We start from the raw sequence: 24,821 nt of genomic DNA, 5'->3' as shown, positions 1-24,821 counted from the left end.
CACTTGGATAGCCTTTACTCTCGGTTTGTAACCCAACCGTGATTAAAGGTGGGAGATTTAGTCCGTTTTAATAGTTCTAATTGAGCAACCGGGACTAAAAACCCTCCAGAACCGGAACAATATCCTCGTTTTCTACTAGTGATGCATGCTCTAACGCACATCCAGACTGTTTGTTTCATTTGTCCTTTTTTTTTTGAAATCTGAACAAAGTTCACTGTAAATTAAGCCATGACTCATTTCTTATGGTATTTGTATGTATTTTTTATAAAGAGTATATGTATGTATACGACTCTGTGCATGATTTTGTACAAACGTCGAAGGAAAAAAAGCTGATCACATCACACAGTACGTGACGCTTGCGAACCTAGCTAAGCTTGCACGCATGATCATCATCCAGCCGATCTCGTAGCTACTAGCTACTTGCATTGTCTGTTGGGGAAGGCCTCCGACCTGACGATCCTGTCCATGAGCCTCCGCAGCCTCTCGGCGCCCAGCCCCGGCCAGAGCACCCAGCTGTCCTCACCGCCGGTGGCAGCGACATGACCCACACAGTCCCCTTCCTCGCCGCACCACCCTCCTCGCACGAACATCGTGCCGTTCCAGCCGCGGCCTCCCAGGAGGTGGGCGTCGATGGCATCAAGCACGGGGTCGTCGCGTGGGAACTTGCGGGCGAACGGCGCATCGCTGCGGACCATGCGGTCCATGTCGGCGAGGCCGAGCGCGTGCGGGTGCTGGCGCGGCGGGGTGTCCCACTGGATGTGGTGGAGGTCGTGGTTGGCGACGGTGGGCACGAAGCGGGGCGCGTTGCAGAGCACGGTCTGGAAGTAGCCCTCAGGGGAGGAGATGAAGTTGGCGTAGTACATGAGGAGGGTGCGCGGGAGGTTGTCCCACCCCCACACCACGTACTCGGCGAAGTCCCGCGACAGCCCCACCCACGCCGACCCCGTGAAGAGCTTGAACGCCGTCGGCATCTCCCGCCGGGTCGGTCCAGCGTAGAAGATGTCCTGCTTCTGGGAGGAGTATAGCCCCGGGTCCACGATCAGTGGCTTCGCGCGCTGACTCCTACATTCACAAATCGATATATTAATGACCGTCGTTATTAGTCATGAATACTTCAATTTCTAAAACTAATGAAGTATTAAATACTTCAAGACGTTTGGATTCGATGAATAGTATGGTTTTAAAAGTGAAGTATTCTGTGATTTTTTTGAAGTATAGAATAAGGAGGTCTAAGCCTCTTTTCTCTAAATGTGAGGAAGGAGGAAAAACTGAAATATTGCTTTGCCGTACACTAAAATACTATGGTATTGATATACTTCAGTTATGAATACACTTTGTTGCTGAATTAGGCCTCAGATTTTTTGGTTGAGTTAGTTATTACATCAATTCATATATAATATAAGAGCCAAGAAATTTGAAGTTCAAAACTATTAAAAAATAGATTTTGCAGCCTACATCTAACCCACGGTAAAAATATCCATGCACACGGTAAAGATTAAAAATAGCCTAGATAAATATTGAAATAAATATATTGTCCAATCTCTTTTCATGAGTTCGAACTTTTAGTTAAGTTGACTATAATCAACAGGAGAGAGACCCGGAGGTGAGGAATAAGAGAACACAGTAGTTTTTTTCTTTTTTTTACTGTAAGAACACACAGTATACTAGTATGAATAGAGAACTCACTCCTTCCATCCGAGGTAGCCGGTGTGCTCGATGAAGTTGACGTTCCGCGGCAGCGCCGAGAATGCGTGGAGGATATCTGTTCCATGGATCATCGTGTCGCCGCAGTTAGATTAGTCAACGGATTTCATAAAGAATTGGACTGATACGACGAATCGTGTCAAGCTAAGGCAGAAAACCAAGGCCATCCATCGTCGTGTACGTGAAGCGATCGGTCAATTAGCTTTGGAGTGCTTTAATTAGTGTACTTGGTCGGCGGCGTATGGGGTACGTACCGTCCTGCGTCATGAGCGGGTAGTCGGAGGCGGAGAGGTTGATGAACCAGTCCCAGTCGCGGCTGCGGCGGAGGAGCATGGCGCAGGCGTGCAGCGTGTTGGCCACCATGGTCGGCCCGCGGTAGGTCACCATGTTGGCGCGCCGGATCACCTCCACGTTGCCGACGCGGCGGAACACGGTGCTGTTGGCCACCCGCCGCGCCAGCTCCAGCCGCTCCCCCACGGGCGCCTCGCGGTCCAGGTGCACCACGTAGAGGTTGCGCGGGTGGTAGAGCGCGTGCAGCGCGCGCCACAGCCGGTCCAGGTCGCCCTTGGAGCCCGAGACGAGGTACGCCAGCCGCGGCACGTTGGCGCCGGGGTGAGGCGGCCGCGGGGCCGACGACACGTTGGCGGCCGCCTGCTGATGCTGGACGAGCTCGACGCTGCCGCTGGACGGGAAGAAGGAGAAGAAGGAGGCGGGCGATGACGAGGTGGACGTCACGGTGAGCGTTGCGACGATGAAGAGGAAGACGGTGACCGCCCCCGAGATCGCCCACCGTCTTTCGAACAGCGACGCCGCGAGGCCGGTCGGGAGCAGGGACGAGAGGATGCCTGCGCGCGGGGACTTGGCCGACGGGGAGTAGAGCTCGCCTCCGGCAGCGCCGCCGCGTGGAGGCGTCTTGGTCGAGGACGGCGAGTCGGCGCGGCCGTTGGCCCCCATGCTAGTCGCTGATCGTCGTTTGTTGTCACAACTGCCGAATATCAAGACAAGATGGCGGGCGCGAACCGGTGCTAGTGCCGGGTCCGCATGGCTCCCGCGCTATGTAGGAGAGGATAGGAAGGTGGGTGCCAAGAGAAGAGATCTTTGTTGTGATGGACAAGGAAGGAAGCAGTAGGTCGGCGACGTCAGGCGACCGATGTCAAGACTCAAGAGGGAGAAAAGGAATTCGGTCGCGGGATTAGGTTAATCCTCCTACGGCGTCTCCTTTGATCGGATCAAAGGGTGAAAACGAGTGGAATTAAAGGCGATGGTGATGCAACTGAACGAGGGGAGGGACCGAGGGAGATCCGAACTGTTGACCAGTAGCTGCAAGGAACAGGGGAGGATCGGATCAATGGCGACTCCCGCCAAAGGTTGATGAAATCAATCGATCAATCAATTAGCACGGGAGAGGATAGGACGCCGGTGATCGATTCCGATCACTCGCAAAGCTCGATCGATCTCAGAGAGAAGTTAAGGAGATGGATGGATGGAGAGGTGTGGGCAGGTATTGCGGGGACGAACGGTTATTGGTTGCGGGATGATGAGAATCATGAGATGGCGCAAAAGGAGTGGACACTATATATGCTGCTAGTTGAGTTGCGTTGCGCGGGAGAGAGAATAAACATATTCAGAGTGGCGCGCGCCGGGCCGGCAAATTAAGTGGCAGCGTTGCCCCGGCGAACACGGCCGTTACCTCCCCTCGACCCTCCTCCACCGGCACCGCTACGTCCTTTCTTCTCCGTACGCAACACGCTCCCCCGACAAACGCGATGCTATAGCTCTCCTGCCTTCGTTATCTGTCGCATCAACGATTTCTCTGTCTCCATAGTAGAATTACAGTTTCAGCTAATAGTCGATGTTGACTAGTTTCTCCCATCTATAATAAGTGCCTTGAGTTTAGTACAACTCTATACATAAAATAATATTATAAGTTTATCTAAATTTCGATATATCTAGACACTCTTTAATCTTTAGATACGTTACTATGGACAGAGGGAGCATAATGTTGTGTTAACTCCAAAAATTTATTGTGGATCGAAGAGGGTAGAACCTTCTGAATTTCGGTGCACTCCGATATATCCACATCATTTTCGCATATTGACTTTGTAACAAATCTTCTGAATTTATTATGAATCGGAGGGTGTGGAATCTTCTGAATTTCGGTACACTCAGATATATCCACATCATTTAGGCATAGAGGACGAATTTAGTTCAGGGTCCTAGTCTAGCAGGACCTAGCTAGAAAATGAGTGAGCAGAGTGAATGAAACACTATCGGACGATTGTGATAATCTTCATTGATCTACATACACCGGCTGCGTACTAACCAACCAGACTTCAATCCTGTCGCGTTCGGGAGACGTGGCGCAGCTGACGAGCGACATGTCTCTCGCCGCTGACGCCTGTCACGCCGCAGATTGCCATGCCATCCACAGTGTGATCGCGTGCTAGTTTAATGTGCTCCCTGTTGCTTGCTAGCGATACACATATTATCCTTGTTTTCGAGTTGGGGTGGTTGCTACGTCGTGCGGTCCGCACATACACGAGCTAGGTCGTGTGGCGGAGGGCGTGCTCTCGTTTTAAGCCATTGCACAGCGATACGCCTATCCGCCCGTGCTCTTCAGTATGCACGACTCGAAAGGCTCTCGCCTATGTTGTTCAGAGTCGTCAGGCTAGACTTGGCTTTTATCACCAAGAGCTAGCCTAGCGTGGCTTTTTGACCTAAATATGTAACAAATTCACAAAATAAACTTTCCGACGGAACTATTTTACTTATCTAATAGCGTCTGTGCCGAAGGCGCTATTCTCAATAGTGTAGCGTCTCTCCCAAAGACGTCGCACAAGTTGCCAGCCTGGCATGCGGGTTCCAGATATTGTTTAAGTACTGCATGTGCTTCGGACTTGATAGTGCATAGTGTTCGCCTAAGACAAAGGCTCTACACTACTCTTTATATATAGTGTCTGTTTGTAGCTGATAGAGCAGTATATTAGCTCAGCTTGACGAAGCCTTCGCTGCTGAATCCCTAGGTTTTAAGTTCAAGTTCCCACACCATTTGATTTTATATTTATTTCAAGAATTATGCTAGACATTGTAGTATGTTCCAAAACATGGAACCCAGCCTCGTATTATTTTTTAGACTTTTTATCATATCTTTTTTTCCTTGAACCCAACTTTTTTCCATCTACTTGCGCTAGGGTTAGTCTAATAATACTAGAGTGAGTCAGGGAAGATTGTCTTTCCAAGACGAGTTAGCAGTTTTCCATGTAGTACTACCAAGTACAAGTGATAAGCCACAGTGTACGGGAAGATGAATTTGACAAGCACTTGGAGCGGTGGGACTTGAGCTAGAACGGAAGTTATCTCAATTAATGCCTGCTACTGTATGTTACTGTTGCGGCATTGCAGCCCTAATTTATACTCCGCGTGACTCCATCTTTAGATGTTTTTATTGCTAGATTTCTGTAAGTAGTTGTGAAACAAAGCATTATGTTTTCGAAACGATCTTACGGGTACTCTCACTGGTTCAGCTTATAAAACTTGCAAGTAGCATTCCATTGGATTCATAGCATTCCATTGGAATCATATTCAGAACAATTTTCAGTACATAGACATTTTCATTTCGAGGGAAAAATATGATAAAGAAAATATACAAAACAATTAGAGGTTGGGTTCCATATTTGGAACATACTACAATGTCTAGCACAATTCTTAAAAATAAATCTAAATCCAGATAATGTGGGTGTTTGAACTTAAGACCTAGGATTCGCAGCAAAGACTTTATCTAACTGAGCTACCATAGTTTTCTATTAATTCCAGACATGCACAATATATAAAGAGTAGTGTAGCGCCTTTGTCTTAGGCCCTACACTATGCAATGGTAACTTGTGTGGCTTCTTCGGGAGAGGCGCTACACGTTGAGCATAGCGCCTTTGGCATAGGCGCTACTGAAAGGGTTAGATGAGTGAAATAATTTCGTCGGAACTTCATTTTATGAATTTGTTACATGTCTGGGTCAGTTTTGTGCAGAACGCCAGCTAGCGTCCACCAAAAGTGTAATTTTTTTATCTAAATCACCCTGGCCACCTTTTTTTTTCTTTTTCTGATCTCTTGTAAGATATGTTGTACTTCCTCCATTTCATGAAGGTTGTCTGAGATTTATCAAAATTTGGACAAATCTTGGATAACCTTCATGGAACAAAGGGAGTACATAAATATGCTTCCTATTCTAATGCTATGAATATAGGAGTTTTGCTGGAGCTCTTCAATATCTCACTCTAGCGCGATATATCTTATGCAGTGCAACAGATATGCCTTCGTATGCATGCTCCTCGGATGTCTCATCTTGCTTCGTCAAGCGAGTTCTTCAATATGTATGGTACAATGGAGTTTGGTCTTCATCTTCGTGCATCTTCATAGGCCACCTTGATGGCTTATTTTGACGTTGATTAGGCTGGCTGCCCGGACTCCAGACACTCACGCTCTACTTCTGGCTATTGTCGGTGATAGTTTCATCTCTTGGTCCTCCAAGAAACATACCACTGGTTCCCGCTCCAGTGCCAAAGCTGAGTACCGTGTTGTTGCTCACGTTGTTGCTTAGTGTTGTTTCCTTTGTCGGCTTCTTTAGGAACTCCATCGACCACTCTGCTCCAAAACACTTGTCTACTGCGACAATGTGTCCGCCATATAACTCAGTCCAGCATCGCTGCACCGAACACATCAAGATTGACATTCACTTTGTTCGCGAGAAGGTGTATCTTGATGAAATCCAGGTGTTGCATGTACCCACCTCTCTTTAGTTTACGGACATCATGACGAAGGGATTACCGAGTCAGCTCTTTTTCAACTTTCGGTCTAGTCTCAGCGTACGACAGTGGCGGGAGGGAGGGGTGGTTAGCGTGTACATATTTTAGGGTAGATTGCACATATATTAGGTATTATAACCTCTTTGTAACTTAAGCTTAATTGTACTTGAGAATAATATAAACCCCAGAACCCCACGTCATTATACGTGCAAGGTCTCTCCCAACTCTTCCTCTCTTACGTTTCTACAGGTGCGCAGATGTCTGTGTAACCGCACAAGGTAGTAGTGAATGGTAGAAGAGCAGCTCTCATAAAGAGGCCCTACACACCGGTACGTGAGGCTCTCAAGCGATCTAGGTTTTCCTCGCCTCCTGCCGGCGCCGCTGCTGATCTGCCCCGCCTCTGTGGCCTTCGGGCCATGGGGGTGTGGTGGATCGCAGCCCTCATCGGCGGGAGGTCTCCACCCCCGTGTTTTGTGGGGTCCATTCTCCGTTTTTAGGGTCAAAGTTTGTAGGGGCGGCGCTCAGGTGTTGGTGGCGTTGCCTCGTGCAATAAGGTCTTCCGGCTTCAACCCCATCTCGGCGGCAACATCGAGAGGCTTGTGGGAGTGGTGTCGGGTCTTCGAGGTTTTCGTCTGGCTGTGGGAGGTCTTAGGATCGTCAAGGAGCTTCAGCGGCAGTTCATCCTTCTTCTTAATCTTCGGAATGGATGTGGTCTTCTTGACTTGTTTAGCGACTTTCCGTCCGCAACCAACAACATCAAGCAGACTCAGGAAGGAGCGGCAGCGACGGCGCGTCGTCGACACGGTCTAGAGGTTGAAGATGAAGGGCTTCTCAAAGATATCATAATTTTCGTTTTTCTTGAAGTGCTTTCTTTTAATGCCAGTGTCCTATTCGCAAAAAAAAGGCTCTACACGCCCAACAATGTGAGACTAATTACCGATTTTTTTAACTTTGACGGAGTAAAAGGGCCTTCGCCACGCATGCATACATATGTGCATGATGGATAGCAGCGGACCAAGTCTAAAAGTAATAATTTTTCTATGCGAAACTGAACTAATCCAATGAAAACCTGTATATAAGAATCACATGAAGTATAATCAGCAAATACAATTTCGCCGAGAGTACCTGTGGTGTTGTTTCTATTTTACTAGTGGTCGTTTTCTTCTCTTTGACGAACCGGTCTGGTAGAGTCACAACGCTGGGTGCATTCCCTCAGCGATTTCAACGGTGAATTCTGAATATTTCCTAACTGTGATCAAAACCGTGAGCTGCAGGACTTCAATAACACATGTTGCTTGCTGCGACTGTTTATCTGTTATATAGGAAAAGTACTACGCAACTGTCTAAAAATCTTGAACAGCAGTGTACTACTGTAGTATTAATTAACCCTCCGATTAATATTAATTGACTTCAATATGGATGTATCTAGAACTAAAATATGTCTAGATACATCCATATTAGAGTCAATTAATATGAACCGGATCGTCGAACAACAGAACCGCAGGACTCCACTCCAACAACGTTCAGCTGCAGAAATGCATTCAAAAATATTCAGATGCCAGAATGTTGGCTTTACACTGATAGTACGTAAATATTGCTGAATACAGTAACATTTTGTGAAAGAACAAAAGTGATTTCTCTATCTTTTCATTCTAGAAAGGAAAAGCACCTTAAAGGCCTCGATCGTCAAAAATATTGTTTTTGTTGGTTAAGTATGAAGGTACAATATAAAACTGGTGTCCCAAAGTCGGCTAGATCTATTCAACTAGTGAATTGATCAACGGCACAACAATGTCGCTGGGTCCCCAAATACAAGATGATATCTTCTCGTGCACACAGAACTAAATTATGTCGAATTCTAGTCAACAATGTTGATCTTCACCTACAAGGAGCGCATGGCACAACACTGTACCCATGCGTGCACCGTCGAGGAAGCTAAACATGATTTGTTCACGTGCTACGTGCTGGCTTTGCCACGGAGGTGCTGGTGGTTGATCCTTACATGTTGCTGTCGCATACTCGCATGGGAAGGGAAGATGCGATCAGCAGGGGAGACGGCGACATACCATCAACTCGATCAGCAGGGAAGCAATCTGATTAATTTCGTAGAGTGGTCACACCATACGTACATTGGATCATTGGATCAATAAGTCAGTAGGCTGATGAAAGTTAGAGAGAAGCACCTGGATGCACACACACGCGTGCATTCTTCGGATTTTCATGCCATCTGTCCTAAAATCCAAATGACTCAACTTCTCTGTGAGTTCTTTCCCACAACTTTTTTGAAAAACAGCCGCACTTTAACACACCCATCGCTGTCCAGGTAAACCCATGCTAACTTGCCATCTCCAAAGAAGAGTAAACTCACGTTTACTGGATCATTCAACTTTCCTCTCCAGAAAATAACACAAAGGCTAGTTTAACCCCAAGGCGCACGCCACTCGTGATGACCTTCTCCATCGTGCATGTGGGCCCTCCTCACTCGGGACTTCTCCGCCTGGGTTCGCCGGAAAACTTGACACTATGTGGGCCCTCCTCATATCTTCTTGTTGCCTTTGGAACCATAGCCCTGTTGTCAAGTGATTAGTTAGTTTTTCGTGCAAGAAGTGTAATCAAGTCCGATTACTGACATTTCTCACAACCCGGAACACCTTTGATTTATCAAAACTAACAGCTGACTTCGTTAATGAAAGTGCAACAGATGAAGGAAATGGATGGCATCAGAAAGGTTTATGCCCTTTTGCAATTCAAGTTTGGAACTACTTACAGTGGCTCCATCCACCCTGCTGGTCTTGTCATCTATCTGGTGAAATGCTTGATCGTACTTTCCGCTACTACTGACAGAGTCTGGGTGTGTTCGATATCTTCTTGGTATTAATATATTATATCCCTTTATAAAAAAAGATTCAGACAGCCTCCGCCCATGAGCGAATACTTCAGCTTGAGTAACTAATGTCCCGTTGCTATCACCCGGACGTGTATTCGATCTTGCTGACAAAACCACAGGGAAGTTCTGCAGGTCTACTACACCACGTACATGAAGTTCGCTAATTTTGTGTGGTCCAGGTTTTGATGGGTGATTAACTAAAGGCCCAGAATGAAAAGGTTCTCGCTGGGAACACGCGTTCGGAGTCTTCAAAAGATTCAGTAACATGTGTTTGATATGGGTGGTTCCATTGAAACCCAGATGCAGAGTCTTATTGCCAACCACTAGAGGGGTTTTGAGGACGGAAGGAAGAAAATGAACTGGCGATCATGGGAGTGGCTTTCAGCTCCAAAAAACCTCGGTGGTATGGGCTTTCGTGTTTTTGTTCTTTTCAACCAAGCTATGTTGGCTGTTGGGCAAACAAGCTTGGCGTCTGATCACTGACCCGTCATCACTGTGTGCGAGAGTTCTGAGGGGCCGGCATTTCCCAGACTCAGATTTCGTCTCTGCCACGAAACCAAGGACCTCGACATTCACTTGGTGCCCCATTCTGTTTGGCCACGAGCTGCTGATGCACGGACCCAGACAGGGAGTAGGCACTGGAGAACGGAGTTTTGGCTGATAACTGGATCCCAGGTTTTCAACCGGGTACCTTTACTACACTGAACGGATTACCTGATGGAGCTAGGGTTCGGTGTCTGGTGACTGTTGATGGAAGTACATGGGATGTGGGCAAGATCCAACATCATTTCCCAGAGGCCTAAAAATTCCAATAAGCAGGCACGGAGGAGATGATTTTGCTTCATGGCCCCCAGCCAAATTTGGTATGTATACTGTCAGGTCAGCTTATAACCTTGCACGTACCAATGCTTTCTTCTCCAGACGGGCTACTGCTGGACGTGGAAGCAACTCTGATGGTGCAGGTCAGGCTAAGGAGTGGAAATCGATCTGGTCAGTACAAGCTCCGAACAAGATGGCACATGACTGTCTACCCACTGGTTTTCAGCTTCAGCGTAGACACATGCCAGCAGATGATGCGTGTGTTTTCTGCAATAAGTCTGAACTAGTTGAGCACTTGTTTCTGCTGTGTCCCTTTGCGCATGCAGTATGGTATACAATCAAGGAAATATATCCGGTTAAGATCAACAGGAAGTCAATGCCGAATATGAAGCAGTGGTTGTTCGATTATCTGGGGAAGGCAAGTGAGAATCAGGGCACAACTCTGGCAGTCACGTGTTGGTTTATTTGGGAAACATGGAATGATGCCAGAAATGATAAAGTCCTGCTCCACCCGGAACGAGTTGTAGGGAAGATTCAAGCCTATGTTGATAATATAGTTCTGCATTGTTACAAGCCAAGTTCTTCCACAAGGTGTGATTCCTCTCTCGCTTACCGTCGGTAGGCAAGGTCAGTGTAAATGTGGATGCAGCTCTTGTGCCTAACGAGAATAGAATGGGCTGGGATGCAGTGTTCCGTGATCACCAAGGCACTTTCAAACTTGCAGCCCCTGAAGGAATGCAGGGAGCCCAGTACCTGAACAGGCGGAGGCAGTAGCCATAAGGAATGCCTTGCGAGTTGTTGCTGATAGAGGTTTTCAGGATATCATCTTAGTTTCTGGTTGCCTTTGGATGGTCCAGCGGATCAATTCTCCAACTCAAGGTCGATCTAGTGCTGGGATTCTGGTGAGCGATATCAAGGTTCTGATGAATGGGTTTCTTTCCCGTTCGGTCAAGCACTACGGTGGGAGGATGAATGTTGTGGCGCATAAACTAGCTCATAGTTGTGAGCATTTAGTTTTTTCATATTTTTTCTGTAATCCCGGAGTGCATTCCAGAAGTACTTCGTAATGATGCTCATTAATCAATAAAGCGCCGAAATTCTCTTTAAAAAAAGAAGATGCATAGTCTTCTTTGCAAGGATGCATCTCACTCCTGCTCTTGGTATTGGCTTGGGCTTGCCTTTTATGAAATTGAACAGAAAACAATTTTAGCCATTTTAAAACTGAAATTTCAGGGGATTGCAAAAAATGTAGATGAAAATGCATGGCCGTGCTTATTGGTATATTTAGGGCTTAATGTGCCTGTGAGGAAAAGTGGGTAACTTACTTTTACATGGAAGGAAGATGATATAGCGAAATTGATGATTATGATGACAGGAAATATAATATCAAAGATAAATAATGCAATTAAATATACTTTTTTTTCTTCTGCATGTCATTGTGTATAGAAGAAAACGACAAAGAACATGCAGGAGTATACACCACCAAAGGTGGCCTCCGACCAAACACTAGATCAAAAATAGGCAAGGCTACAAGCAAAAAGCAATAACTGCAGAAAAGCTCCTAACCTAACACAGGATCTGCTTGGTCAGGAGGACGAGCAAGTAAGCGATCAAGCATATACCTCAATAAGCAAAAGATGAACAAGATTACATATTCAGCAAGATGTCAAGTGGTGGTTATACCTGCTCTGCGTTCGCATCAGGTGCAGGGACTGCTCTTGACTCTCGAGTTCGCCTTTCAGGATTTTGCCTCCCACCAGCAGTACCTTGCCTAGGGAAACACAAATGACGGCATTAAGATTCATGATACGACTTTTCATCTTCAATGAAGTATTAAACTATCAAAATACAAATAAAGCAGACAATGAACCATAGGCAATGAAAGAGTATGAACTCACCATTTAGATGTAGGGGAAGAAGATCCCTGTGTGAAACTTAGAACAGGTGAATGACACCAACTGTTCACTCGGCTTCATCACATATGTCCAACTAGCTTATGTATGAACATTGTTTAGACTACTCCCTTAACTTCCATATAATTTCCAAGGCGTATTTTTGACAAATTTGACTCACTGAATAATGTCTCATCTGACCCTGGTGAAACTATTTCGGAATCTGACCCCTGAGTTCGGCGCCATAGAGGTTGGAGCCGAACTTGTGCAGGTCGGCACTACGCTTTTGCAGCAGGGAGTGCCTCCAAGTGGTTCGGCGCAAAAAACCCTTCGAGCCGACCTGCACAGCTTCGGCTCCATCCTCTATGGTGCCGAACCTAGGGGTCAGATTTCGAAATAGTTTTGCCGAGAGGTTAGATGAAGCATTAGTTTTGTCAAAGGGTCAGACTTGTCAAAAACTACGTATTGGGCAGACATGGTTTTATGGAAAATACAGTAACTACACTATATTTCATCAGTGGAGAGATAATCGTTTTATGGGGAATGAACAAATATAATAACTATCAGTTCCATGATATGCCCCAAATAAGTGCCTGATCCTTCCATGCCATCTGATTTAAAATTCCTTCCTTCTATGGCATCAACATGACTATTTTGCCAGTGTATTCCATGCATCAACAAATAAATACCATTGGGGCCAAATGGACACAGTGATGGCACATAGGCTAGAAAACTTGAAACATAATGGCATGGAAGGAGAATGGAGTTATTTGGTTGAATATTTTAGAGCTTTGGACTCATTCAATGGCACTGAATGGATTTAATGGACTTCCACAAGCTGGGCATTCAATGAAGTAATGAAGCTTTACCCCCCAAAAAAAAGTAATGAAGCTGATATCGCAATTTCCCATAGTGAATAAACAACCTTATATCTTTGTAAAAATGTATTTCCCTTATAAGTTCTACTTCTACATGAAACACTAACTGCAAGTTCACCAATTAAACTCGATTCTGGAACACCTCAGGAACCAGTACAAGCTAAGGCAACAGGGTTAAATGTATATCTGCATTTTCCAAGAAGGATTGGTGCTTTCACTAATGAAAGCTGCTATTTTATGGTATAAGAGAAAATTCAGGCAACATTATTCACTAAGCTTCTAACAGGCTAAATAATAGCTAAGCCAAATATGATGATGTACCAAAACATTATTCAACCAGAAAGAGGAGAAAATTATTAAAAAACATTATTTTTTGCAACGGTCAATCCCAAGCTCATGAAAACCAGCATAATTCACCAGCAAACCATATGCATGATCTAAATTAGATTTCATGACCACAACGATGACATCAACTGTGTGCCTGGGGTCAGCATTGCACAAAAGGTATATGGCGGCATTCTTGCACAAAAGCCAGTTAGACAAGTGAAAGATGCCAAAACATACATGGTGACAAACTACCCACTGCCCATGAATCAATGCTCCCAAAAAGAAATTGGGAGCCCCGCAAACAGAATACTCTAGATTGTAGTAAGGCTACTTCCTCCATCCAGGTTTACAAGTCATACTGATCTTGCATTAATAGGTCTTGGATACATGGATGGAGTACCAAGCTAAAGCTTGATGTTCTTTTCTGCAACTCAGTAGACTTGACATGCAGTGGTAACATAAGTAACAGCTGCTAATAAGACAATTTATAGACATTGCAGCAGGTGCCTGAGCAAAAGCGTGATCCTGCAAAAACCAAAGAAAATCCCTGTCAGAGGTCAACTACTAAGATAGATCACAACATACTCCCTCCGTTCCTAAATATAAGCCATATAGTTTTTGGCACGGAAATTAAAGAATGCATATTTAGGAAAAAATACACAATGTTTGGCTAGCATTAACCCTAGTCAATTGTTGTGAGCTAATAGAGGACTTTGCATAAGATAAGTAAACCTAATCAAATCCATAAAAAAAATTGAGAACTATAATCCGTAAAAATATTGTCCATACAAGTGGGGCAACGCAATGAACCTTATATTCTGGAACTTTTCTCAAGAAACTATATGGCTTATATCATTCTTCAAACAATCGGTCACTAAAAGCCCTATAAATCCTACGAACTTGCGTCCTGCCAATTTATAAGTATATAACTGCGGCACCTCCGGGATTAACCTTTTTAAGCAAAACAAGAACAAAAACTGGTCCAGATTGTATCGCCATCCCATGTAGATACAAGCATTTGAGCAACATTTGGACCAAGTGCTCTATATATTATCATATTACAGCAAAAATGAATGCAGAAAATGACCATTTGCCAAAACTGTTTGCGGCACTAGATTTGTCCATCAGCTTTGCAGACATATATACCATTCCACCTGCCATGCTGTGCACAACATTTAGCTATTGAGTTAAACAGCTTAATCACAAATGCAGAAAGTAGTGGTTTAAGATCTATATATCAAGGAATCGCTCTGTGCAGCTCTCTCATATGATTTCCTGAGGCAGAAGACAAAACTACTTCACAGTTGCGAGCAAAATAAGTCACTTCTCTGCTGAGCATAGCACACATTGTACTACTGCATTAATCAGGTGACTGAACTGCTATGCTGCTATTTCTAGAAACAAGCGATTTCTCTGTGTTGTTCATACCAGAGTTAACATGCCTCACAAAAGAGGGAACTTTGTAGAACAACTAGCACAGCATAAACTTACCATTATTGTAGCTTTCACTGAATGTCAATCATAGCTTGGACCATATGTGGCTACAGGTGGTCCATATGAGTATCTCCATTGATCACATGCCAAACATTTCTGAAGCTCAACGCTGTTCTCTAGAGTACAGAATTTACAGGACCAAGTTGTGTACTTGGCTTTTGCAATTTTAGGTTTCGCTGTCCCACAAACTTCACATATTGGTGCCAGAGGCTACAAAAGTCAAGATTAAAATGTATTAAAGAGAGGGAAATGTCGGTAATTAGAACACAAGTAGACATGCGGTTGCTTTTATTTTAGAAAGTGAACATATGTTTCAAAATGGAAAATTTGAGATAATGTACACAAACAAGAACAGGGGATATGTAACTCACATCACAAGGAGAAATGTGCAAACAAACCTAAGAATATTAATACCGATACAGCAAGGCAAGAAAAGAAATTATGCCACTTTGCATGGAGAATACATAGAATCATTTGTGAGTTTTATCAGAATAGTAAAGGAAGTTTATTTACACTTTTAAAACAGTCTAATCTATAGTCAAATCTTGCCGATGACTAAAGTTGGAGATAAACTTGCGCGATATAGCTTCAGAATATTGTAAGGAGATTACTTGTCAAGAAACCTACTACTAGGTAGGCATGAATGAGCAATCCAATTCATCCTAGGTATACCATATGTGGTTCCCAATTAAACTCCAAAATATTAGGTGTTCACTAACGTTTGCATAACCCTACTCTGCTCCACAAGCACCAATTAGATATGTGCTCACTATTAGAGTGTGGATCATTTGCATACAAACCATGCTCGTTGGACCTCATACCCATAGTCTTTGTCACAGACTCACAGTGATATAAGATCGTAAAGAAAGTCATCCAGTGTGAAGCACCACGAAGAATACAAAAGATAATTTGCATTTTGAAACCTCTGCCTAGCAGAAGAACTACTCATCAAGACTTTTAGTTTTGTGTGACAAACGGTGTGAAGGAAGTGAGGAACTTCATGTAGTGTTACAAAACAAAAGTGAGCCAGTCAATATACCTGATTTAGAAGAGTGCAAGCACTACACTCCCACAGAGAACTGATGGCCGCATCAGTAGTCCTACAAGAAGAGGAATCCCCTGGTGCTGCAACTTGAGGTCCAGATGAAGTGCTGCACTCTGCAGAACTGCTCGAAAACACAACCTTTGTGTTTTTTCCGGCTTTCGTGTGTTTTCTATCCCTTGCTGTGAGGTTAGGTGCTTGCTCAAGAATAGCAACATCTTCTGAATCATCAATGCCAGATTGGTCATGCGATCCACACCACAAGTCATCTTGCATTCTTCTTTCAGCAGCCATAGCAGCAGCTTGTACTGGACTCAACGCACTCATGATATCATTATTTCCACCCAGCTTTCTTGGACCAGATGGCAATAGAGCTCCATTCCTTGCCCGTTTCTGTGCTGCACTTAGTGTAGCTTGCCGGAGAGACGGTGGAGGTGGATGTATAGAAAACCCACCTAATCGCCTGCCTGCACCATCAAACCCTTGTCCTGGCCCAGTGATACCCTTTGAAACAAGTTCTTCACATTCCTGAATTATTATCCATGAGCAGCATAAGCTTCTGGTGGTAAAGAAGAAAAAAACTAGGTACATTTCAACTGGGCAAGCAGACAATAACTGCAAAGAACGAAAAGCTAGAATAGCTCAACTTGAACAATTTACTCAAGAGATTATCGAAACTATTTGTGTTATTTGTATTAGCAGCATTTCCATGCAAGAAATTTATTGTAGCCCCAGCGCTTGATTGTTACAGATCCTCTATATAACCAACCACTTATAATTCTAAACTAAAAATATTGATTTAACCACGTCCTTTAAAAAATATTGTTATGGTGACGCTCAGCAAAACTTGTGATACTCGGAACAAATAAACAGAGGGGCTACAAAATTACATACCTCTGCTATGACTAATTCAGTTTGTAGCAGACAATAAAGGACGTACCCAACCCAGTGCTGAGAGCTCCCGCACTGTGCGGGGTCTGGGGAAGGTGTTAGTGGCAAGCCTTACCCTCACAAAGTGCAATGTGAGGAGACCGCGACTCGAACCTGGGACCTCTCGGTCACAGGCGGTGAGGCTCTACCGCTGCACCAGGCCCGCCCTTCCTTTATTTTTAAAAGGACGTACCCAGTGCTGAGAGCTCCCGCATTGTGCGGGATCTGGGGAAGGTGTTAGTGGCAAGCCTTACCCTCACGAAGTGCAATGTGAGGAGACCGCGACTCGAACCTGGGACCTCTCGGTCACAGGCGGTGAAGATCAGTTCTGTACTTCCATCCATATCAATTTTTAACTATCGCAGGAGTAAATCGTCCAATGAAATTACTAATCCTGAGTTGAATGCCGTTAAAACCAAAATCAATTGGACTTCATGAAACGTGCTTACTTGCAAGAGATTATGTACAATTATCGCGTTGTATACCGCAGTGCACACAAGCAGCAGAGTCTATCCGGTGGAAACATCAAATTTTCGAGCACCAATAAAAGCGCACCGTCATCGACGTAGGGATACAGACCTTGCGGAGTTCGTCCCATAGCTTGTAAAACTGCGCATCGTGAGGGCCGCGCGCGATGTGGGCGAGCTCGTGGAGCATGGTGTCGAGCACCCTCTCGTAGGGTATGAATTCGTGGTCACGGCCGTTGGGCCGCAGCCGCAGCTTCACCTCGACGCCCCTGTTGACGTTGAGACCCAGCAGCCTGGGGTTCTTCGGCCTGGTACAGCAATCGAAAAATGACGCCGCCGGCAGCACAAACGGGAGAGATAAGGGGGGACGAGGATACGGAGACTAGGGTTAGGGGCTGGTGGCGCGCTCACGAGAACTCGGAGAGGACCTTGACGCGCCACTTGCGGCGGCGCATGATGGGCTGGACCTGCTTGGCGATGCGGTCGAGGATGGCGCGAGCGGAGGGCTCGTCGGGCTTTCTCTTGAGGGCGCGGATCTCCCATACCTTGCGCAGGTCGCCCACCTCCATCGCCGCCGCCGGCCGCCGGCCGACGCCGCTCGATTTCAATTGGGGAACGCTGAGCGTGCCCCGGGATCAAAAGGCACAATGCCCCGGGTCGCTAGCCGTCCGATGAAGTCAATCGGTACCGTGTGATTAAACAAGCGACAGGCTGTTGTTACTCCTCCACACAAAAATAATCTTCTCCACTTAGGCACAACACCCTTCACAACTTCATTGTCACACCGCGGCGGGCCACGGTGGCGCCGTCGGTCAGAACTCCTTTCTCACAACGAGGCGGTGGCTGAGAGAGCCGGCACCATCACGATGGAGGCAACAACCGCTTGCAGCTCTGGCTTGTAGCACCATGGCGGCATCCCCGACAACGCGCGCAACACCTAGTTCCTACGAGCTCGTCGGTGACCGGCCGTTGGAGTAGCGGTGGCAGGGTTTCGGAGGTGGCCAGCGGCGGTGGAGGATTTGCACCAACTCACGGCCGCGATGGTAGCAGAAGAGGATGCCGTTGGCAGGAACGCGATCGTGCGATTGTAGCAACACCAACACCGCCATGTAGCAACATCGGTGGACAAAAGTAGCAAGACCGGCCGTCCCTTGTAGCAAGGCCGGCCACCCATCATAGCAACGTCGGCCGCCCATCGGAGCAAGGTTGGCCACTAGCCCACTACGGTTCATCTATATGCAACAACAACTAATGCTAAGCAAGACAAGTAACTATGTGATAGCAAGATATATAAATTCAAGCTCGAAAGCTATCACAAAGTAAAGTGTAAAAGTAAAGAGCTCGGGTATAGAAGTAACTGAGGCACACGGAAACGACGATATATCATGAAGTTCACGCTCTTGCGAGTGCTACTCTCCGTTTGAGCGGTGTGGAGAACAAAGGACTCCTGACACCATGAAGGCCTCGCCGTATTCTCCCCGAGCCTTCCCACCCTAAGGGGAGTCCTTGATCCACTAAGGGACTTTGAGGGTGGTCACAAACATGCCCAAAGCTTAGGGCAATCTCCATAACTTAATTGGAGGCTCCCAAGAAATTGCCACAAAGACCTCACACTTGAGAGATCTCCACAACTTAATTGGAGGCCCCAAAAACACTACAAAGATCACTAGGTTGTTGATACGTTGCAAACGTATCTATAATTTCTGATGCTCCATGCTTGTTTTACACCAGTTTATACATGTTTTGTTTACACTTCGTTGTACTTTTATACATTTTCCGGCACTAACCTATTGACAAGATGCCACAATGTCAGTTCTCTGTTTTCTACTATTTTATATTTCAGAAAAGTTGTACAGGAAATATTCTCGGAATTGGACGAAACAAAAGCCGAAGATCTTATTTTACCGTAACGAAGACGAAGTCCGGAGAAGAGACGAAGTGGCGTCACAGGGTGGCCACACTAGGCCTTGGCGCGGCCAGGGTGTGGCCCACACCAAGGGGTGGTGTGGCCCCCCCTGGCGTCCACCAACCTCACCCTTCCGCCTATTTATTCACGATCTCGAGAAAACCCTAAATACCCGAGCCTCCATCCACGAAATGTTCTGTCGCGGCCGCCATCGCCGACCCTAGCTCGAAAGGGTTCTGAAGCTCTTCCCGGCACCCTGCCGAAAAGGAAGATCATCGCCGGAGGCCTCTACATCGCCATGCCCACCTCCGAAGTGATGTGTGAGTAGTTCATCTCTGGACTATGGGTCCATAGCAGTAGCTAGATGGTTGTCTTCTACAATTTGTGCTTCATGTTTAGATCTTGTACGTGAGCTGCCTATCATGATCAAGATCATCTTTATGTAATGCTACATGTTGTGTTTGCTGGGATCCGATGAATATTGAATACTATGTTGAGATCGATTATATACTTGTCATGTGTTATTCATGATGTTGCATCTCTCCGTTGTTAGTAGATACTCTGGCCAAGTAAATGCATGTGCCTCCAAGAGGGAGTATTTATGCTTGATAGTGGTTCATGCCTCTAGTTTTCTGGAAGAGTGACAATAACTTCTAAGATTGTAAATGTGTTGTTGCTATTAGGGAGAAAGCAACAATGTTTTGTCTAAGGATAATTCTATTGTTTACTTTACACACATTGTTTAATGCGATAATCTGTTGCTTGCAACTTAATACTGGAAGGGGTTCGGACGATGACCAGAAGGTGGATTATTAGTCATAGACGCAGTTGGATTACGGTTTATGTATAATGTTGTAATGCCCGAATGAATTTCATAGTAATCATCTTGTCATGTATGGTTTTTATTCTGTCAATTGCACAGCTGTAATTTGTTCACCTAACATATTATTTATCTTTATGGAGAGACACCTATAGTGAACTGTGGACTGGTATTGTTGTGGGTATACTTCATGGGTGTACCATCGACAGTGCCTAGATCCGGCAAGTCCGGGTGGCCCACGGACGGTGATGAGGCATGTGGCCCATCGGGCGGCCCAGTTGCTGTTGATCATGAAGGAAGAAGTCCAGTCCAGGATCGATGGCCGGATCCGTACCGACATAGGAGTCACCCGGATCTGTGGAGGCCCATGAGGAACCCGGATCCAGTACGATGTATATGGAAGGCGGATCCGTGACGTGCACGGCAAGATGTAGTACCGTAGCTAGGCTGTCTGTAATCCGGCTAGGACTCTCCATGTAAACCCTAGATCAATGCGCCTTTATAAGCCGGATCCCGGGAGCCCTAGAGGCACAATGACAACTCATTGTAACAACGCGAAAGCGCCCAGATAATTCCAGACAAGCAGCAGTAGGCCCTGTCATCGCGCAGGTGTTCCGAAGCTGGGTAACTCGCGTACCACCGTCCCGTGTGCACTCCGCCCTATGGCCCCTACTTCTTCTCCCCCTCGTGAGGATCCCTCCTCCGAGGTACCGTCGATTAGGCAACGACAGGTATGTTGCAAACGTATCTATAATTTTTGATACTCCATGCTTGTTTTACACCAATTTATGTATGTTTTGTTTACACTTCGTTGCACTTTTATATATTTTCCGGCACTAACCTATTGACAAGATGCCACAGTGTCAGTTCCCTGTTTTCTACTGTTTTATATTTCAGAAAAGTTGTACAGGAAATATTTTTGGAATTGGACGAAATAAATGTTGCCACAACATGAAGTTATGTATCTTGCCATCACATAGTTGCTTGTATTGCTTAGCATTAGTTGTTGGTGCACATAGGTGAACCCTAGTTATATAGGTTTTGTGCCTGACAAATTAAACGCTAATTTTATTCCGCATAATCATAACCATATAAGTTTTAAACCGCCTATTGACCCCCTCTAGGCGACATATGTGTCCTTTCATAAGGGCGAAGAAAAGTCAAGAATTATGCCAAGATCATTCATGTCAAATCATTCTAATCATTGATTTGCGTGATTGATTGAATATTGAAGCTTTCAAGAATTTCTCTCTAAGCATGGTTAGTGACTATTATCTTTTGCCATATGTTTTTTGTTGAGAAAGTGATAGCAGCCAAACTATGACCGGAAAATAATTCTGAATACTTCTTGTCCTTGTACAATTATTATTATTGTATGAAACAAATACTATTGATTATCTCTACAATGGCTTTTATCTATCAAACACTACATAGAAGTTGCATTACTATTAACTTGTTTAGTGAAGTTATATTTGTGCCACCATATGTTTAGATAGAGCAGTCAAGTGAAACGTTGAGCCCTGGTGATGGCCTGCAAGAACAACAGGGCCATTCGTGTATATTTTCGCGGAAGTATTATTTCCAGTTTTTATATCGTATCCCAACAAGGAGCGTAGGAGGATGTTTAGCAGTGGTTTTTCTGTCGCACCCAAGGTGTCACAAGTCTTAGGTGAATTGACTGCAATAATTGAAATGGAAAGCGGTGAGTGTGATTGATAATAGTTTTGAGTATTGATAGTGCAATAAAGTAAAAGTCATAAAAAGTAAACAGCTAATAGTAAATAAACGAGTTTCTGCAGATGAAAAAGTAGGCGCGGGGTGACTCGGTTCATGGTGATAGTGAATGTGTGATACGTCTCAAACGTATCTATAATTTCTTATGTTTCATGCTACTTTTATGATGATACTCACATGTTTTATACACACTTTATGTCATTATTATGCATTTTCCGGCACTAACCTATTGACAAGATGCCGAAGAGCCAGATGCTGTTTTCTGCTGTTTTTGGTTTCAGAAATCCTACAAAGGAAATATTCTCGAAATTGGACGAAATCAACGCCCAGGGTCTTATTTTTCCACGGAGCTTTCAGAAGACCGAAGGGGATACGAAGTGGGGCGACGAGGCGCCGACACCACAGGGCCGCACGGCCTGGTGGGGCCTGCGCCGCCCTATGGTGTGGGCCCCTCGCGCCGCCTCCAACCCTACCCTTCCGCCTACTTATAGCCTTCGTCGCGAAAACCCCTGTACCGAGAGCCACGATACGGAAAACCTTCCAGAGACGCCGCCACCGCCAATCCCATATCGGGGGATTCAGGAGATCGCCTCCGGCACCCTACCGGAGAGGGGAATCATCTCCCGGAGGACTCTTCATCACCATGATCGCCTCCGGATTGATGTGTGAGTAGTTCACCCCTAGACTATGGGTCCATAGCAGTAGCTAGATGGTTGTCTTCTCCTCATTGTGCTATCATGTTAGATCTTGTGAGCTGCCTATCATGATCAAGATCATCTATTTGTAATGCTACATGTTGTGTTTGTTGGGATCCGATGAATATGGAATACTATGTCAAGTTGATTATCAATCTATTATATATGTGTTGTTTATGTTCTTCCATGCTCTCCGTTGCTAGTAGAGGCTCTGGCCAAGTTGATACTTGTAACTCCAAGAGGGAGTATTTATGCTCGATAGTGGGTTCATGCCTCCATTGAATCTGGGACAGTGACAGAAAGTTCTAAGGTTGTGGATGTGATGTTGCCACTAGGGATAAAACATCAGTGCTTTGTCTAAGGATATTTGTGTTGATTACATTACGCACCATACTTAATGCAATTGTCTGTTGTTTGCAACTTAATACTGGAAGGGGTGCGGATGCTAACCTGAAGGTGGACTTTTTAGGCATAGATGCATGCTGGATAGCGGTCTATGTACTTTGTCGTAATGCCCTGATTAAATCTCATAGTAGTCATCGTGATATGTATGTGCATTGTTATGCCCTCTCTATTTGTCAATTGCCCAACTGTAATTTGTTCACCCAACATGCTATTTATCTTATGGGAGAGACACCACTAGTGAACTGTGGACCCCGGTCCATTCTTTTACATCTGAAATACAATCTACTGCAAACTCTGTTCTTTACTGTTCTTCGCAAACAAACATCATTTTCCACACCATACGTTTAATCCTTTGTTTACAGCAAGCCGGTGAGATTGACAACCTCACTGTTAAGTTGGGGCAAAGTATTGTGATTGTGTTGTGCAGGTTCCACGTTGGCGCCGGAATCCCTGGTATTGCGCCGCACTACACTCCGTCACCAACAACCTTCACGTGTTCCTTGACTCCTACTGGTTCGATAACCTTGGTTTCATACTGAGGGAAAACTCGCTGTTGTACGCATCACACCTTCCTCTTGGGGTTCCCAACGGACGTGTGTTAACTACCACGCCAACAGCAAGGATTTTTCTGGCGCCGTTGCCGGGGAGATCAAGACACGCTGCAAGGGGAGTCTCTCACATCCAATCTCTTTACTTTGTTTTTGTCTTGCTTTACTTTATTTTATTTTCTGCTTTGTTTGCTTTCTCTATATCAAAAACACAAAAAAAAAATTAGTTGCTTTACTTTATTTCATTTGTCTTGTTTGCTTCTTATATCAAAAACACAAAAAAATAGTTACTTGCATTTACTCTACTTAATTTAGTTTGCTTTACTTGTTTTTATTACTGCTAAAATGGGTACTCCTGAGAATACTAAGTTGTGTGACTTCACTAGCACAAATAATAATGATTTCCTATGCACACCTATTGCTCCACCTGCTACTACAGCAGAATTCTATGAAATTAAACCTGCTTTACTAAATCTTGTTATGAGAGAGCAATTTTAAATTGTTAGTTAGATGATGCTGCTGCCCATCTTAATAATTTTGTTGAACTTTGTGAAATGCAAAAGTATAAGGATGTAGATGGTGACATTATAAAATTGAAATTATTTCCTTTCTCCTTAAGAGGAAGAGCTAAAGATTGATTGCTATCTTTGCCTAAGAATAGTATTGATTCATGGACTAAATGTAAGGATGCTTTCATTGGTAGATATTATCCTCCTGCTAAAATTATATCTTTGAGAAGTAGCATAATGAATTTTAAGCAATTGGATAATGAGCATGTTGCCCAAGCATGGGAAAGAATGAAATCTTTGGTGAAGAATTGCCCTACCCATGGACTAACTACTTGGATGATCATCCAAACCTTTTATGCAGGATTGAATTTTTCTTTGCGGAACCTATTGGATTCAGCTGCTGGAGGTACTTTTATGTCCATCACTTTGGGGGCGGCAACAAAGCTCCTTGATAATATGATGATCAACTACTCTGAATGGCACACTGAAAGGGCTCCACAAGGTAAGAAGGTAAATTCTGTTGAAGAAACCTCTTCCTTGAGTGATAAGATTGATGCTATTATGTCTATGCTTGTGAATGGTAGATCTAATGTTGATCCAAATAATGTTCCTTTAGCTTCATTGGTTGCCCAAGAAGAACATGTTGATGTGAACTTTATTAAAAGTAATAATTTCAACAACAATGCTTATAGGATTAATTCTGGTAACAACTATAGGCCATATCCTTCTAATAATGGTAATGGTTATGGTAATTCTTACAACAATAATAGGAGTGTACCCCCTGGTCTTGAAGCCATGCTTAAAGAATTTATTAGTACACAAACTGCTTTTAACAATTCTGTTGAAGAAAAGCTTGATAAAATTGATATTCTTGCTTCTAAGGTTGATAGTCTTGCCTCTGATGTTGATCTTTTAAAATTGAAAGTTACGCCTAATGAAGATAAAGATATTAATTCATTTGCTAC

The 24,821-nt window shown here is 44.7% G+C and overlaps 2 protein-coding genes and 1 long non-coding RNA gene across 3 annotated transcripts; all 3 read right to left on the bottom strand.

The window, feature by feature from the left end:
• Positions 1-217: 217 nt before the first annotated feature.
• Positions 218-3,346, bottom strand: LOC127341792 (beta-glucuronosyltransferase GlcAT14B). The gene is made up of 3 exons (XM_051367723.2): positions 1,959-3,346; positions 1,687-1,762; positions 218-1,062 (listed from the first exon to the last, which is right to left on the bottom strand). Exons 1-3 carry the CDS (start codon positions 2,656-2,658, stop codon positions 417-419), a joined length of 1,422 nt encoding a protein of 473 aa, XP_051223683.1. The 5' UTR covers positions 2,659-3,346; the 3' UTR covers positions 218-416.
• Positions 3,347-8,756: 5,410 nt separating this feature from the next.
• Positions 8,757-12,100, bottom strand: LOC127341794 (uncharacterized). Its single transcript, XR_007875913.1, has 2 exons — positions 11,893-12,100; positions 8,757-9,072 (listed from the first exon to the last, which is right to left on the bottom strand). It is a non-coding gene; the product is annotated as an uncharacterized lncRNA (long non-coding RNA).
• Positions 12,101-13,486: 1,386 nt separating this feature from the next.
• LOC127341793 (DNA-dependent metalloprotease WSS1) lies at positions 13,487-17,876 on the bottom strand. Its single transcript, XM_051367724.2, has 5 exons — positions 17,651-17,876; positions 17,352-17,547; positions 15,840-16,370; positions 14,798-15,010; positions 13,487-13,831 (listed from the first exon to the last, which is right to left on the bottom strand). The coding sequence occupies exons 1-4, from the start codon at positions 17,806-17,808 to the stop codon at positions 14,822-14,824; spliced, it is 1,074 nt and encodes a 357-aa protein (XP_051223684.1). The 5' UTR covers positions 17,809-17,876; the 3' UTR covers positions 13,487-13,831; positions 14,798-14,821.
• Positions 17,877-24,821: the final 6,945 nt, after the last annotated feature.

The sequence above is a fragment of the Lolium perenne genome, chromosome 3 (genome assembly GCF_019359855.2).
Source record: "Lolium perenne isolate Kyuss_39 chromosome 3, Kyuss_2.0, whole genome shotgun sequence".
Classification (NCBI taxonomy): Eukaryota; Viridiplantae; Streptophyta; class Magnoliopsida; order Poales; family Poaceae; genus Lolium; species Lolium perenne.
Note: the sequence above shows the minus strand (reverse complement) of the source record. Positions and strands in the feature narration are given on the sequence as shown.